Raw genomic sequence first — 16,159 nt, forward strand, 5'->3', positions numbered from 1 at the left:
TGAACTCACACCAAATACATTTCTGATGAACATCGACTCTGTAACACAATGTAAACGCAAGATAAGAATTACCCATAATGCCACCTTGCAGTAATCTGTGAAGTGATCCTAACGGCCGGAGCAGAGCCAGTCGGCCAGAGCCTGTTGTGCTGTGCGCATGCGTCGTCGTGCATGCGTTTCAAAACACTGGATTTTCAGAGTAAAGTTTATGTAATATTTTTAGGTTTACGTACGTACAACTATTAAACATTTAAATAGTATGAGGAAACATAAGTAACACTTCCTCTTCCCCCATAATTCATGTATTACGTTAATGAAATGTTTAATTTTACTTAAAAAACTCTAGTTCTTACTGAATGTTAAAAATATTAGGTATACATTATGACAGTTACTCTAATAGAGTTTAGAGTTTACAGCACCAAAAAGTCACTTTTTTCAACGTGTTGAAAGCACAGTTTTAGCACTATTTCCTAGTAAATTGCACCACGTCAACGTATGCATACCTTGAACCAGTTCCATTATAATATAGATGGGTTGTTTCTGTGTACACACGCCAATCAGCTTTACAATGTTGGGATGATCGTACTGTTTGAGGATCCTGCAGACAAGAACAGAGCAACAGTATGATGAGTATTGAGTGTGAAATCATGTCATCTTGCAGTCTTTTACTAACCGGGCCTCCATCAGAAACTTGTTCTTCTGCTCCAATGCCAGGCTGTCCTTACAGGCCTTCACTGCTACAGGAGTGTTATCACAGCGCAAAGTTCCGCTGTACACCTCCCCAAAATTACCCTGTGCGGGCAAAACACCAGTAATCACTTGGAAACGCATCAATGTTCATAGTTAGTACAGTCTGTTTTATGCCGGACAGACACCTGCAGATTTTGAAGTGTTTGCAATAGCTGGGGTCAAAGTTCACACCAGCTACATTTAGGACTGTATTTTATTATATGCCTGTATCTTGCACGTACATGCACCAAAAAAACATCAGGCGTCATTAAGCGAAAGTGAAAATGTTAACGCACAAAAAATATGGTCAATGTTCAGCTTACCCACCCGCCCTATGATGTTTCCTAATATAACATCATCGTGTTCCAGGACCCATTTGTCCTAGAATAAATGAGCAAAAAGCAAGAGAGCCATTAAGCAGTTAAGGGGTAGTATTTTTATCTTAGAGGACGAGCTAAGTGAGTGATGACGCAGAGGCAAAAACGATGCAGTACCTTAAGCACAGGTTTCTTCAGCTGTATATTACACTTCTTAGTGATGTGCTGCCGTGAGGACAGTAGATGATGGATCAGCTGCGGGACGCTGCAGAAGCTCTCCCCGTCCAAGCGGTACTGATTCTTCATCACATCCAAAAGCATTCACAGAGAGAGTGAGCTCAATACCTGAGAGGACATTTGTCATCCCATGCTAGGAGGTCACTTACGGCCGTGTTGTGGATGAGGAAATGCTTGCAGGATCCTTCCCAGAGGACAGAGAGCACATAACCCTGTTTTTCTAGACTTTGTCTCACGAGGAAATCACCATCACACTGAAGCAGCTGCTCGACCTCCAGCCTGGGAATGGCGCCGTGGTACCAGGTCTGCTGCTCCAGGGGACGATCCACTGACTTGAGCTGGTGCGCACAGGAAAGATGAGTCCGTAAAGATTATGTCAATCATAGAATAAACAAAAAAAAGGATTTTGAACGCTGTAATTAAAGATGTTTGGCAGGAAAGTGTGTCATGTTTACTTGCACTGACCTTCTTGGGCACCCTTGTCATATTATTTTATAGCATTTTTAATTCCACTTTTGTCTGAATTTAAATACAAATAAGCATGCACTTGCAGGAACGTTGAATACAGTGTAAGTGGGGCTGTTGTATCAGAGCCACAAGCACAGGGGCGCCCTTGGGTTTATGCAAAGTTTTTTTTTTCTGCCATTTTAATATATAGGTTATGAAATACATTATGAATGTTAATATGAAATAAATATAGCTGTGAAAGTTAAGTATTTCTTCAATCAAATTAGGAATATTTAAATGGCTTAACAGTTCCTTTCACCTGGAGAGATATAGGTAAACATTACTTCGAACACTTTGCTGAACGCAGATGTCATACCGTCATCAGAGCTCACCATTCACACACAACACCAACATTTTGGAACAAGGATAAAGTGATAGAAGAAAGATATATGAAAAAATATATATATATATCTGTTTCAATATAGGAGAAAGTTATGTGCAGGTTTGAATTTTGCATCTCATTGCACATTACTGTAGTGCGTTCAAAGACCATTGATTAAAGTTAGAAAGAGGGACGTCACTTGGTTTTAAAGACAGTGGGAGAAAAAGCTGGTTTTAAACCAAATCTCATGCAAAATATTTATTTATATATATATATATATATATATATATATATATATATATATATATATATATATATATATATATATATATATACAGTATATATATATATATATATATATATAATTTTTTTTTTTTTTTGTGCATGTAAACATACTAAGTGTGTGTATATGGGTCATTGACGTCTGGGTTTTGGGTAGGACGGGGGCCTTTTTTGAGTCTTGTGTATGGGGGCCCAGAATTTGGTGCTATGCCCCTGATCATTACGTCGTCAAAGCTCACCTTTAAACATTCACATACATCTCCAGCGTTTTGGAACAATGATAAGGTGATTGAACAAATGTAAAATTTTAAATATAATAAATCTGTAAAGGGCAGCGTAGCAGAAAGTTAGTTACAAGATACACTTTTGCATCTCATTCCACATCACTTTGTTGTTTTCAAGTACCCTCAATTCCAGTTAGAAACACAGACTCCACTTGGTTTTAAAGAGAGGGGGAGAGTGGAGACTTAACCTCAAGTAAGTGCACTAATAATAATAATATACCTTATTTTCCACACTATAAGGCGCACAGTAAGCTTTTGAGAAAATTTTAGGTTTTTAGGTGCGCCTTATAGTGCGGAACATACGGTAATCATGATAATATTGATGTATTATTGTGATTTATATCATCCACTGATAACAATATTATGTGTGTCAGCTTGTCTACTTCACACTCTGAAGTAAATAAAAACTTAACATATTAAAATCAAATTTAAGTGACTTAAAAATGATTATCAAAATCCATATTCTCACCACTTTAATGTTTATCCCATCTTTGAAAAAATAAAATCCTAATTGAGGTTTTTATATGTGTTTTAAAAAAGATGGTTTTAATCAAAACCATGCACTAACTCGTTTTTGGTGTGGATGGGGCAGCAACATTGGATTTAGTGTAAAATGGAGGGTCCTACTGTAGTCTTTTGTATGGGAGCCCAGAATTTGGTGCTACACCTCTGTGCACAGGGCTTCTGTCACTGAATTTATTTTCATTGCACCATGGTCAATGCTGTCAACAAATCAAATAGTAATCCAACATAACCCTCTGCTGCCTTTAGGAGCTTTAGAAAGTGAAAGTGGCATTGCTGGCATTTTTTGAAACCACCAAAAGAATTGTTTACTATATGGTTTAACAAAAAAGAGACTGATGCAACATTAATACACACCGGATACTTCATTAGGTACACCCGTCCCTTCTAAAGAGATGTTCTGCTTTTTACAAAAGATAACGCTGGGTTTTGATTGGCACTGTCAGTACGGTGCGGACAGCAGATCACACCCACAATAACAAATTGTTAAAATAATATTGTACTTCTGACTGTCCGTCAAAAGTGAGCGTTATCATTTTAGAAAAGTAGAATTGCTGATATAGCTAGTGAGGTTTTTTAGTTTGTTTTTTTGACAAAGGCTACATGGGCAGTTAACCACGGTGGCATTCTCTAAGGAGCGCTGTTAAAAAAAACATCTACCAAATAGGTGTCATTACAACTAGAACGACCAATTAATACAGCTGCTGTGTTCGAACTCATTAGATTGTGCACCTGATGTATATTAAACTTATTTGTGATAAAGTGTTTGACTTACATCACTTTTGGGATGAAACAGGTAGTTTTTGAACCCGTTCCCGAAAAGCTTGGGTGGCATTTGGTTGTTGTCCTGAAAAGCAGATGCAGAGAAAAACATGCAGGTCAAACTGAACATCTTCACATATGGAATTTCATTGTTTATTAAGCACTGTAGACAAAGGTAACATAGAATGTGCCTACATATTTTTACTAGTGCTGTCCAACCTAACCCTCTGCTGCCTTTAGGAGCTTTAGAAAGTGAAAGTGGCATTGCTGGCATTTTTTGAAACCACCAAAAGATGATGAATTGTTTACTATATGGTTTAACAAATTAGAGACTGATGCAACATTAATACACACTTGATACTTCATTAGGTACACCCGCCCCTTCTTAAGAGATGTTCTGCTTTTTACAAAAGATAATAACGCTGGGTTTTGATTGGCACTCTCAGTACGGTGCGGACAGCAGATCACACCCACAATAACAAATTGTTAAAATAATATTGTACTTCTGACTGTCCGTCAAAAGTGAGCGTTATTATTTTAGAAAAGTAGAATTGCTGAAATATAGCTAGTGCCGTTTTTTTTTGTTTTTTTTTAAAAACGGCTACCTGGGCAGTTAACCACGGTGGCATTCTCTAAGGAGCGCTGTTAAAAATAAACAACTACCAAATAGGTGACATTACAACTAGAACGACCAATTAATACAGTTGCTCTGTTCGAACTCATTAGATTGCGCACCTGATGTATATTAAACTTATTTGTGATAAAGTGTTTGACTTACATCACTTTTGGGATGAAACAGGTAGTTTTTGAACCCGTTCCCGAAAAGCTTGGATGGCATTTGGTTGTTGTCCTGAAAAGCAGATGCAGAGAAAAACATGCAGGTCAAACTGAACATCTTCACATATGCAAGTTCATTGTTTAGACAAAGGCAACATAGAATGTGCTTATATATTTTTACTAGTGCTGTCAAATGATATATTTTTTTAATCAGATTAATCACTCCTTTGAATTTGGATGATTCACCATCAATCACAGTAAATGGTTACATAATTTAAATTTATCTTAAAGATGATCCACATGTTGTGTATAGGGGGCAGCCGGTGATGAAGTGCTTGGCAGTCTGCTCAGACTCGCCACACTCGCATGCCACACTGTCTGGAAGGCCCAATTCTTCATAGATGACTTCGAGCATCCAAATCCAATTCACAGGCGGCTCAGCAGGGTCCATAGATGGCGTGGGAAGTCTTGTCCTTTTAGGATGTTTTGTTGGATGCGGGAGCGCCCAGCCGTCTCCCATGACTGCTTCCAGGAAGCTGCCAACCAGGCATCTCTGGACAGGTCCTCAGGGATACACTGTAGCATCTCTTGTGTTGCCTTGTCGTAAGGAGCCAGTGTTATTGTGGCTTTGTGCAGGATGTGCCACTCATACTTTTTGCTTTTCCAAGCTGGGGATCGAGAGGGTAGCTGCATCCTGTTGGAGCCTAGCCAGGGCGATTATCACCATGGTGGGACACAGAAGGCGGTTTCCGGCAACCAGTTATTATCTGTGAGGGCACTGTGGATGACAGTATCAACCTTGTTTACGTGTCGACTTCTGCTCCAGATGGGGGCGCAGTATTCAGCCACAGGTAGGACCAAGGCTTGCGTTGATATGTGTAGGGTCTGGGGGGAAGCTCCCCCAGTGAAACCTCCCAGGTGGCGGATACTGAGACTCTTGCTGTTGTCTTGGATTTTACTTCATCCAGATGTTGCTTTTAGGAGAGTGTCCGGTGTAAGCGCAAACCGAGGTACTTGGGAACTTAGTGGAACTCCAGACGGTTCTTGCCGACATGCACATCCAGTTCCCTTCTTGCTCCCTGGTTGTAGAAGTGGAACGTTGCAGACACTGTTTTGCCCATGCTGAGTTGCAGGTGACACTTCTGGACGTAATCATCCGGGATTCCCATATTTCGTTTGAGGCCATCTACCATCGCCTGCCATGTTGGGAAGGGGAGCATAATAGCTAAGTCGTCCTCATAGCCAAACCTGCCGGATGTTATGTTAAGCAGGTCATGAATATACACGTTGAACAGCATTGGCGAGAGGACAGAGCCATGCGGGACCCGTTCTTCGGCCTTCTGAGCCTACTAGGCTGGCCATCGCTGGTTTGTAGGCTGAAGCTACAGTTACTTAGGGTCTCCATGATAAACTGTTTGCTGATTTGGGATTGTTCTCAACAATTTTAGATGAAGTCCTCTCTGCTACACGGTGTCATGAGCGGCTTTGAGGTCCAGAAACCCTACTCCAGCTTTGTTGTTGTACTGGAAGCTGTCCTCGATGTCCTGGATGAGTAGTGTGACTTGGTCCACTGTTGATCTGCCACGACGGAAGCCGGCTTGCTCCAGTGAAAGTTGTGAGTCCACCACTTGCTCGATGAGGCAGTGGATCAGTCTCTCCAGGATCTTATATGGGACACAAAGCAGGGGGATGGGCCTATAGGACTTTGGCTCCTCAGTGGGTTTGTTAGATTTTGGCAAAGCTATGACTGAAGCGCGGCACCAGATAATTGGTAGCTTTGACCTCCGGAAACATGATGAAAAGAACGAGAATAGCCCGTGAGCTGTTCTTTCAATCAATCAATCATCCATCCATCTTCTTCCGCTTATCTGAGGTCGGGTCGCGGGAGTAGCAGCCTAAGCAGGGAAGCCCAGACTTCCCTCTCCCCAGCCACTTCGTCTAGCTCTTCCCGGGGGATCTGGAGGCGTTCCCAGGCCAGCCAGGAGACATAGTCTTCCCAACGTGTCCTGGGTCTTCCCCGTGGCCTCCTACCGGTTGGATGTGCCATAAATACCTCCCTAGGGAGACGTCCGGGTGGCATCCTGACCAGATGCCCAAACCACCTCATCTGGCTCCTCTCGATGTGGAGGAGCAGCGGCTTTACTTTGAGTTCCTCCCAGATGACAGAGCTTCTCACCCTATCTCTAAGGGAAAGCCTCGCCACACGGCGGAGGAAACTCATTTCGGCCGCTTGTATCCGTGATCTTATCCTTTCAGTCATGACCCAAAGCTCATGACCATAGGTGAGGATAGGAACGTAGATCGACCGGTAAATTGAGAACATTGCCTTCTGGCTCAGCTTCTTCTTCACCAAAACGGATCAGTACAACGTCCGCATTACTAAAGACGCCACACCGATCCGCCTGTCGATCTCACGATCCACTCTTCCCTCACTCGTGAACAAGACTCCTAGGTACTTGAACTCCTCCACTTGGGGCAGGGTCTCCTCCCCAACCCGGATATGGCATTCCACCCTTTTCCGGACGAGAACCATAGAATCGGACTTGGAGGTGCTGATTCTCATTCCGGTCGCTTCACACTACGCTGCAAACTGATCCAGTGAGAGCTGAAGATCCCGGCCGGATAAAGCCATCAGGACCACATCATCAGCAAAAAGCAAAGAACTTATCCCGCGGCCACCAAACCGGAACCCCTCAACACCTTGACTGCGTCTAGAAGTTCCGTCCATAAAAGTTATGAACAGAATCGGTGACAAAGGACAGCCTTGGCGGAGTCCAACCCTCACTGGAAATGTGTTCGACTTACTGCCGGCAATGCGGACCAAGCTCTGACACTGATCGTACAGGGAGCGGACCGCCACAATAAGACAGTCCGATACCCCATACTTTCTGAGCACTCCCCACAGGAATTCCCGAGAGACACAGTCAAATGCCTTCTCCAAGTCCACAAAGCACATGAAGACTGGTCGGGCAAACTCCCATGCAACCTCAAGAACCCTGCCGAGAGTATAGAGCTGGTCCACAGTTCCACGACCAGGACGAAAACCACACTGTCCATCCCGAATCCGGGGTTCGACTATCCGGCGTAGCCTCCTCTCCAGTACACCTGAATAAACCTTACCGGGAAGGCTGAGTGGTGTGATCCCACGATAGTTGGAACACACCCTCTAGTCCCCCTTCTTAAAGAGAGGAACCACCCCCCCGGTCTGTCAATCCAGAATCGCGATGTCCACGCGATGCTGCAGAGTCTTGTCAATCAAGACAGCCCCACAGCATCCAGAGCCTTAAGGAACTCCGGGCAGATCACATCCACCCCTGGGGCCTTGCCACCGAGGATCTTTTTAACTACCTCAGCAACCTCAGCCCCTGAAATAGGAGCACCTACCACAGATTCCCCAGGCACTGCTTCCTCATAGGAAGATGTGTTGGTGGGATTGAGGAGATCTTCGAAGTATTCCTTCCACCTATCCACAACATCCGCAGATGAGGTCAGCAGAACACCATCCGCACCATACACGGTGTTGATAGGTCACTGCTTCCCCTTCCTGAGGTGGCAGATGGTGGTCCAAAATCGCTTCGAAGCCGTCCAGAAGTCGTTTTCCATTGCTTCCCCGAACTCCTCCCACGTCCGAGTTTTTGCCTCCGCGACCGCTGAAGCTGCACACCGCTTGGCCTGTCGGTACCTGTCCACTGCCTCCGGAGTCCAATGAGCCAAAAGAACCAGATAGGACTCCTTCACCAGCTTGACGGCATCCCTCACCGCTACCTTGCGGCCACAGCTCTAATCAGCCGCCTCGACAATAGAGGTACGGAACACAGTCCACTCGGACTCAATGTCCAGCAAATCCCTCGTGACATGTTCAAAGTTCTTCCGGAGGTGGGAATTGAAACTTTTTCTGACAGGAAACTCTGGCAGACTTTCCCAGCAGACCCTCACAATGCGTTTGGGCCTGCCAGGTCTGTCCGGCATCCTCCCCCACCATCGCAACCATCTCACCACCAGGTGGTGATCAGTAGAAAGCTCCGCCCCTCTCTTCACCCGAGTGTCCAAAACATGAGGCCGCAAATTCGGTGACACAACTACGAAGTCGATCATGGAACTGCGGCCTAGGGTGTCCTGGTGCCATGCACATATGGACACCCTTACGTTTAAAAATGGTGGTGGACAAATTGTGACGAGCACAAAAGTCCAATAACAAAACACCACTCGGGTTCAGATCCGGGCGGCCATTCTTCCCAATCACGCCTCTCCAGGTTTCACTGTCGTTGCCAACATGAGCGTTGAAGTCCCCCAGTAGGACAAGGGAATCACCCGGGGGAATACTTTCCAGTACTCCCTTGAGTGTGCCCAAAATGGGTGGGTACTCTGAACTGCTGTTTGGTACGTAAGCACAAACAGTCAGGACCCGTCCCCCCACCCGAAGGCAGAGGGAGGCTACCCTTCCGTCCACTGGGTTGAATTCCAACGTGCAGACTTTGAGCCGGGGGGAAAAAAGAATTGCCACCCCAGCCCATTGCCTCTCACTGCCGGCAACGCCAGAGTGGAAGAGAGTCCAGCCCTTCTCGAGAGAAGTGGTTCCAGAGCCCCTGCTGTGCGTCGAAGTGAGTCCGACTATATCCATCCGGAACTTCTCCACTTCGCGCACTTGCTCAGGCTCCTTCCCTCCCAGTGAGGTGACGTTCCACGTCCCAAGAGCTAGCTTCTGGAGCTTAGGATCGGACTGCCAAGTGCCCTGCCTCCGGCTACCGCCCAGCTCACATCGCACCCAACCTCTATGGCCGCTGTTATGGGTGGTGAGCCCATTGGAGTGATGACTCACGTTGCCTCTTCGGGCTGTTCCCCGCCGGGCCCCATGGGAACAGGCCCGGCCACCAGGCGCTCGCCATCGTGCCCCACCTCCGGGTCTGGCTCCAGAGGGGGGCCCCGGTGACCCGCGTCAGGGCGAGGGAAATCTGGGACCATGATTTTTCTTCTTCATAGAGGTCTTCGAGCTGATCTTTGTCTGAGCCCTCACCTAGGACCTGTTTGCCTTGGGAGACTTTATGCCCCCGGACAACATAGCTCCTAGGATCATTGGGACACACAACTCCTATGCCACGATAGGGTGGCAGCTCAGAGAGGAGACTTAGCGACTTGTCCAGGGTGCTTTCCGCCTGAATGCAGCTGAGATGTGCTCTGGTACCCCCCGCGACCCCAAAGGGGACAAGCGGTAGAAAATAGACGGATGTATGGATGATTGAAATATTGGATAATATAATATGTGTTGCAATATTAAATATACAATTTCAGGCTTTCTCGGGCCAGATAATATGTGGAGCACCAGACATGGCCCCCGGGCCTAGAGTTTGACACTTGTGGTTTTTAGGATGGCTTAATAGCGCCCACTGTCAGACAAGGGCCAGGCTGGCACTACAACTGCCAGTTCATAAGCTCCATTTTTGAGGTGAGTATTGGGGATCGTTAACGCTCAATACATTTCAATGAATGGGTAATTAGTTACGATGCTAATGTGACTTCATCCATCCATTTTTACCGCTTGTCATTTATTATATAATATTTACAGTTTGGGATGCTTATCAACATCTCCGGTGTATTTAGCAGAATTGATTATGTTACATTGCAAGTACAGCAGTACAAATGAGTATTGAGGCCATTTTGTAAAGAATTAAAAGCTGCACTAAAGTGCTAATGTTCTTAAGTAGTTATTTTTTACGACTGGATATCAAAATCCTCACACTAGCCGCCTATAAAAGCTGCCATTTATTATTCAGATGTGTCATATTTGTTGAAAACACTGGATAGATTAATACACAAAGCTAACAAAAGAGGTGATTATGTGCGTAGTCCTTTCTCAGGAACACTTTTACATGTTTGCACAATGACACCCAAGTGTAACAAAAGTCAGACTAAAGTGACAACAGTCCACATTTATGTCATGTACAGATACGAGGGCCGTCAACTTTTTCACTTCCGATTCGATACTGATACTGGAGTATTGGTCGAAAGTGATTTTAAGCCGATACGATATCAGCATGAACTATTGTACAAATTTCTGTTATTTTGTGGTGTGGAATGTTCACAAAGGTTTGATCATGTGAAGTTACTTAGAAAAGGAAGATAGATATGAAAAACATTAACTTTACGACAAATGTATGCTGTCTTTAAATTGAAAAGAAGTGGATACCAACACCTACTACTACTACATACTAGTTCATGATGTTAAGCTCATGACACAGTAAGTTGAATGATGTGTACACGTTTGTTGCCTGGTACTTTCTAATATGTGTCTACCTCAGACAACCTTTATATGTATGTAATATAATAATAAAATAACAATGAATTACATTTGTAACACACTTTAAATTTGTTAAAATCTCAAAGTGCTACAAAGTGTAAATAAAAAAAAAAATAGAAAGTTAGAATATATAATAAAAAAATTTAAATAGAAATGAAATCATGACTCACACTAGATAAACATTAGATAAAACAGAAACAGATAAAAATAGAAATAAAAGCATGAAAGCACTGGATGAAACAGATAGGCAAGCAGTGTATTTAAAAACAAGAAGGCAGAGAAATTAGATAAAAGCTGTGCTAAAATGGTGGGTTTTTAGTCCCTTCTTAAAACGGTCAACCGATTGTGGTGCTCTAAGATGGTCGGGGAGAGCGTTCCAGATTTCGGGTGCGGTCGAGCAGAAAGCCCGGCAGCCCATTGATTGTAAGTTTGTCCTGATGGGTTTGAGGAGGTTGGTGTTTGAGGAGCGGAGGTTGAGGGTAGGAGGTTGAGGGGAAATTAGGTCTTTGAAGTAGAAGGGGGCATTGCCGTAGATGCATTGGTGCGTTAGCAGGTTAATCTTGAATTGGGTCCGGGATGTAATAGGGAGCCAGTGAAATGATTTGAGGATGGGTGTGATATGATCACCCTTGCGCACTCTTGTCAGGATCCTTGTTGCGCTATTTTGAATGTGTGCAATATGCAACTATAATTATTTGATACTTCCCTGCCTTCCGCCAAAGTGTAGTTGGTCTTGGCTACTCATCTGTGCATCAGTTGCGCTGCTGACCCGTCTCCACTCAAGATGATCTCCTGCTGGCCCCACTGTGGACTGGACTCACACTATAATGCTAGATCTACTCGGCGTCCAATTCACCCACATCAGCGGTCTCCTCCAAGGTTTCTCATTGTCATCCCATTGGGTTGAGGTTTTTTTTGCCCTGATGTGGGATCTGAGCCGAGGATGTCGTTGTGGCTTGTGCAGCCCTTTGAGACACTCGTGATTCAGGGCTATATAAGTATACTTTGATTGATTGATTGATTGATTGATACAGCCCGCAGCGACCGCGACAGGGGCGAGCAATAGAAAAATGGATGGATATTTATATTGACAAATGTGCTGTTTTAGACAGAAATATTGTTAAGGACACTGTGGAGAGGCGGAGCCGGGCACGCCGGAGCCCGGCCCAAGATGGCGGCGAGGAGGCGGGGACGGAGAGCGAGCGGAGAGGCGGGGCACGCTGGGAGCGACGCCGCAATCATGATCAGGTGCGCGGGGCGCCCAGCTGGGCGGAATAATCTAATCTCCTCGCGAGGTGTAAAAGGGCTGCAGCGGAGAGAAGGGGGAAGAAGGAAGCGGACGCTGCATGCGAGAGGAAAAGGGCGAGAGGCAGACAACGACGCAGCAAGGTGAAAAGGAAGTTGAAAGGTTTTAATAAAAGAATAAAACATAAAGTCAAACTGCTCAAAACCATGTCCTTCCTTCCTTGCTGGTCCTGGGAACCTGCACGACGGTAAGAGTCCGTCACAGACACTTTTTAGTGAAGTGAAATATTTGTATATCTCTTCCGGTTCCGGGTCAACGTGAATGACTGCTCGCTGACTGCTCTTGTTGCAAAAAAAAGCTAAGTATCGTTCTATCTGTGTGATTTTGACTGTTTTGCAGCTTTATTTACAACTTATCGAACATATTTAATAGTTCAATTTAACTTGCAAATCACCCGATCTCTGTCTCACCACTTCGCCCTCAGCTAGCTAGCTGCTAAGCTAACGAGGCTAGCGGAGAAAGGCAGCGCCGGTCTGAAGGAAGCTTCTCCCCCGCCACCGAGACCACCACTTCCCGAAGACAGCTGGCACTCCACTCGGCGACGGAAAGTTTCTGTGAGTATGGCTTCCTGCGCTTCGTGCACTTTACTCATGGATAGGTTGGCTTTGCTAGAGAGCCGTGTCCGCCAGTTAGAGCAGTGTAATTTCGTAACTTTAGATGTTGCGGACACATCTGCTAGCGTTAGCTGTAGCGAGCTAACTAGCCCAGCTTGTAGCAGCCCTAATCGGCCTACAAGCTACGGTGTACCGGTTGAGACGCATAATAGATTTAGCCCTTTAGCTAGTCCTACACCCCAGTCTACCGGGCACCACACTTTAGTTATAGGGGACTCCATCACCCGAAACATAAAGCTTAGCAAACCAGCCACAATTAAGTGTATTCCCGGGGGCAGAGCACCTGACATTGAAGCTAATCTTAGGGAGCTAACTCGCAACAGGTCTAGTAAGCACGTACGGCAGGCTAACCGCACCACTAGTTATGCGAATATAGTAATACACGTTGGCTCCAATGACGTTAGGATGAGACAATCAGAGATTACAAAGAGAAACATAGCCAGGGCTTGTAATCTCGCCAGAAAGATGTCCAGGCATCGAGTAATTGTCTCTGGCCTCCTGCCTGGGAGAGGCAATGATGAGAGATATAGCAGATTAGTCTCTCTTAACAGGTGGCTGGATAGCTTCTGCAGACAACAGGGATTTACGTTTATTGATAATTGGCCCTCTTTCTGGGGCAAACCTGGCTTGCTGAGGAGAGACGGCCTTCACCCTAACCAGGAAGGCGCTATCCTCTTGTCTCGGAACATAGACTTCGCATTGAGCCACATTTGACTAACTGCACTAGAGCAAGCCCGGTCACAGGCAATTACAGAGCCTGCTAGCCTGGGTATGGAGTCAGTTAAGTTAGAACTAGCCAGCGCCAGGCTGGATGATCCCTGTACACATAGCAATTTTCGTAGAATAATACACAACTCACAAAATGTTTTTTCTACTGTGTCTATGACTTCGTCAGAGTTAGACATGCGTTCTACTGAGGTGGCAAATTATGATGCGTTCAGTTTATCGCAGCGCCAAGTAGACAATCTGAAAATTCCCGTCATATCAATTCCTAGATATGGTCGTAATTATTTTAAGTACACTGCGCATAATAAACGCAACATTATTAATATTGCTACTACGGATAATTTTATCAACAACTCCTTAAAACAGCCCACTACCTATAATATGGGCTTTCTAAACATCAGATCTTTGTCTCCCAAAACGTTATTAGTCAATGAGGTCATTAGAGACAACAACCTTAACGTCATCGGTCTTAGCGAAACCTGGCTTAAACCAGACGACTTTTTTGCGATAAATGAGGCATCCCCTCCTAACTATACGAATGCGCATATTGCCCGTCACCTCAAAAGGGGAGGGGGTGTCTCACTAATATACAACGAAAACTTTAACTTTAGTCCTAACTTAAATAATAAATATAAATCGTTTGAGGTGCTTTCTATGAAGTCTGCCACACCTCTGCCTCTGTGCATGGCCGTTATCTACCGCCCCCCAGGGCCCTATTCGGACTTTATTAATGAATTCTCAGAGTTTGTTGCTGATCTAGTGACGCACGCCGATAATATAATTATAATGTGGGACTTTAATATCCATATGAATACCCCATTGGACCCACCGTGCGTGGCGCTCCAGACTATAATTGATAGCTGTGGTCTTACACAAATAATAAATGAACCGACGCATCGCAGCGGTAATACGATAGACCTAGTGCTTGTCAGAGGTATCACCGTCTCCAAAGTTATGATACTCCCGTATACTAAAGTAATGTCCGATCATTACCTTATAAAATTCGAAGTTCAGACTCATGTTCGGCAAGCTAATAATAATAATAACTGCTATAGCAGCCGCAACATTAATGCTGCCACAACGACGACTCTTGCGGACCTACTGCCCTCGGTAATGGCACCGTTCCCAAAGTATGTGGGCTCTATTGATAACCTCACTAACAACTTTAACAACGCCCTGCGCGAAACCATTGATAGTATAGCACCGCTGAAGTTAAAAAAGGCTCCAAAAAGGCGTACGCCATGGTTTACTGAAGAAACTAGAGCTCAGAAATTATTATGTAGAAAGCTGGAACGCAAATGGCGCACGACTAAACTTGAGGTGCACCATCAAGCATGGAGTGATAGTTTAATAACTTATAAACGCATGCTTACCTTAGCTAAAACTAATTATTACTCAAATCTCATCCGCATTAATAAAAACGATCCAAAATTTTTGTTTAGTACAGTAGCATCGCTAACCCAACAAGGGACTCCTTCCAGTAGCTCCACCCATTCGGCAGATGACTTTATGAAGTTCTTTAATAAGAAAATTGAACTTATTAGAAAGGAGATTAAAGACAATGCGTCCCAGCTACAACGGGGTTATAGTAACACAGATACGATTGTATATACGGCGGATACTGCAAATATCCAAAATAGTTTCTCTCGTTTTGATGAAATAACATTAGAAGGATTGTTACAACGTGTAAATGGAATAAAACAAACAACATGTTTACTTGACCCACTTCCTGGGAAACTTATCAAGGAGCTTTTTGTATTATTAGGTCCATCAGTGCTAAATATTATAAACTTATCACTTTCCTCGGGCACTGTTCCCGTTGCATTCAAAAAAGCGGTTATTCATCCTCTCCTTAAAAGACCTAACCTCGATCCAGACCTCATGGTAAACTACCGACCGGTGTCTCACCTTCCCTTTATTTCGAAAATCCTCGAAAAAATTGTTGCAGAGCAGCTAAATGAGCACTTAGCGTTTAACAATCTATGTGAAACCTTTCAATCCGGTTTCAGGGCAAATCACTCGACTGAGACAGCCCTCGCAAAACTGACTAATGATCTATTGCTAACGATGGACTCTGATGCGTCATCTATGTTGCTGCTCCTCGATCTTAGCGCTGCTTTCGATACCGTCGATCATAATATTTTATTAGAGCGTATCAAAATACGAATTGGTATTTCAGACTCAGCCCTGTCATGGTTTAACTCTTATCTTACTGATAGGATGCAGTGCGTCTCCTATAACAGTGTGACCTCGGACTATGTTAAGGTAACCTGTGGAGTTCCCCAGGGTTCGGTCCTTGGCCCTGTACTCTTCAGCATCTACATGCTGCCGCTAGGTGACGTCATACGCAAATACGGTATTAGCTTTCACTGTTATGCTGATGACACCCAACTCTACATGCCCCTAAAGCTGACCAACACGCCGGACTGTAGTCAGTTGGAAGCGTGTCTTAATGAAATTAAACAATGGATGTCCGCTA

The 16,159-nt window shown here is 44.5% G+C and overlaps 1 protein-coding gene across 1 annotated transcript in view; it reads right to left on the reverse strand.

Annotated features, from left to right (window-relative positions):
* The window catches only part of fes (FES proto-oncogene, tyrosine kinase), a 70,569-nt gene that overhangs the window by 14,224 nt on the left and 40,186 nt on the right, over nucleotides 1-16,159 (reverse strand). The window contains exons 11-17 of the mRNA XM_061881427.1: nucleotides 4,741-4,812; nucleotides 3,976-4,047; nucleotides 1,433-1,621; nucleotides 1,224-1,346; nucleotides 1,057-1,110; nucleotides 674-792; nucleotides 504-598 (exon numbers count right to left, since the gene is read on the reverse strand). Of these exons, the coding sequence (XP_061737411.1) occupies nucleotides 504-598; nucleotides 674-792; nucleotides 1,057-1,110; nucleotides 1,224-1,346; nucleotides 1,433-1,621; nucleotides 3,976-4,047; nucleotides 4,741-4,812 (724 nt within the window). The remainder of the gene's footprint in view (nucleotides 1-503; nucleotides 599-673; nucleotides 793-1,056; nucleotides 1,111-1,223; nucleotides 1,347-1,432; nucleotides 1,622-3,975; nucleotides 4,048-4,740; nucleotides 4,813-16,159) is intronic.

The sequence above is a fragment of the Nerophis ophidion genome, linkage group LG02, assembly GCF_033978795.1.
Source record: "Nerophis ophidion isolate RoL-2023_Sa linkage group LG02, RoL_Noph_v1.0, whole genome shotgun sequence".
In the NCBI taxonomy this organism is placed as follows: domain Eukaryota; kingdom Metazoa; phylum Chordata; class Actinopteri; order Syngnathiformes; family Syngnathidae; genus Nerophis; species Nerophis ophidion.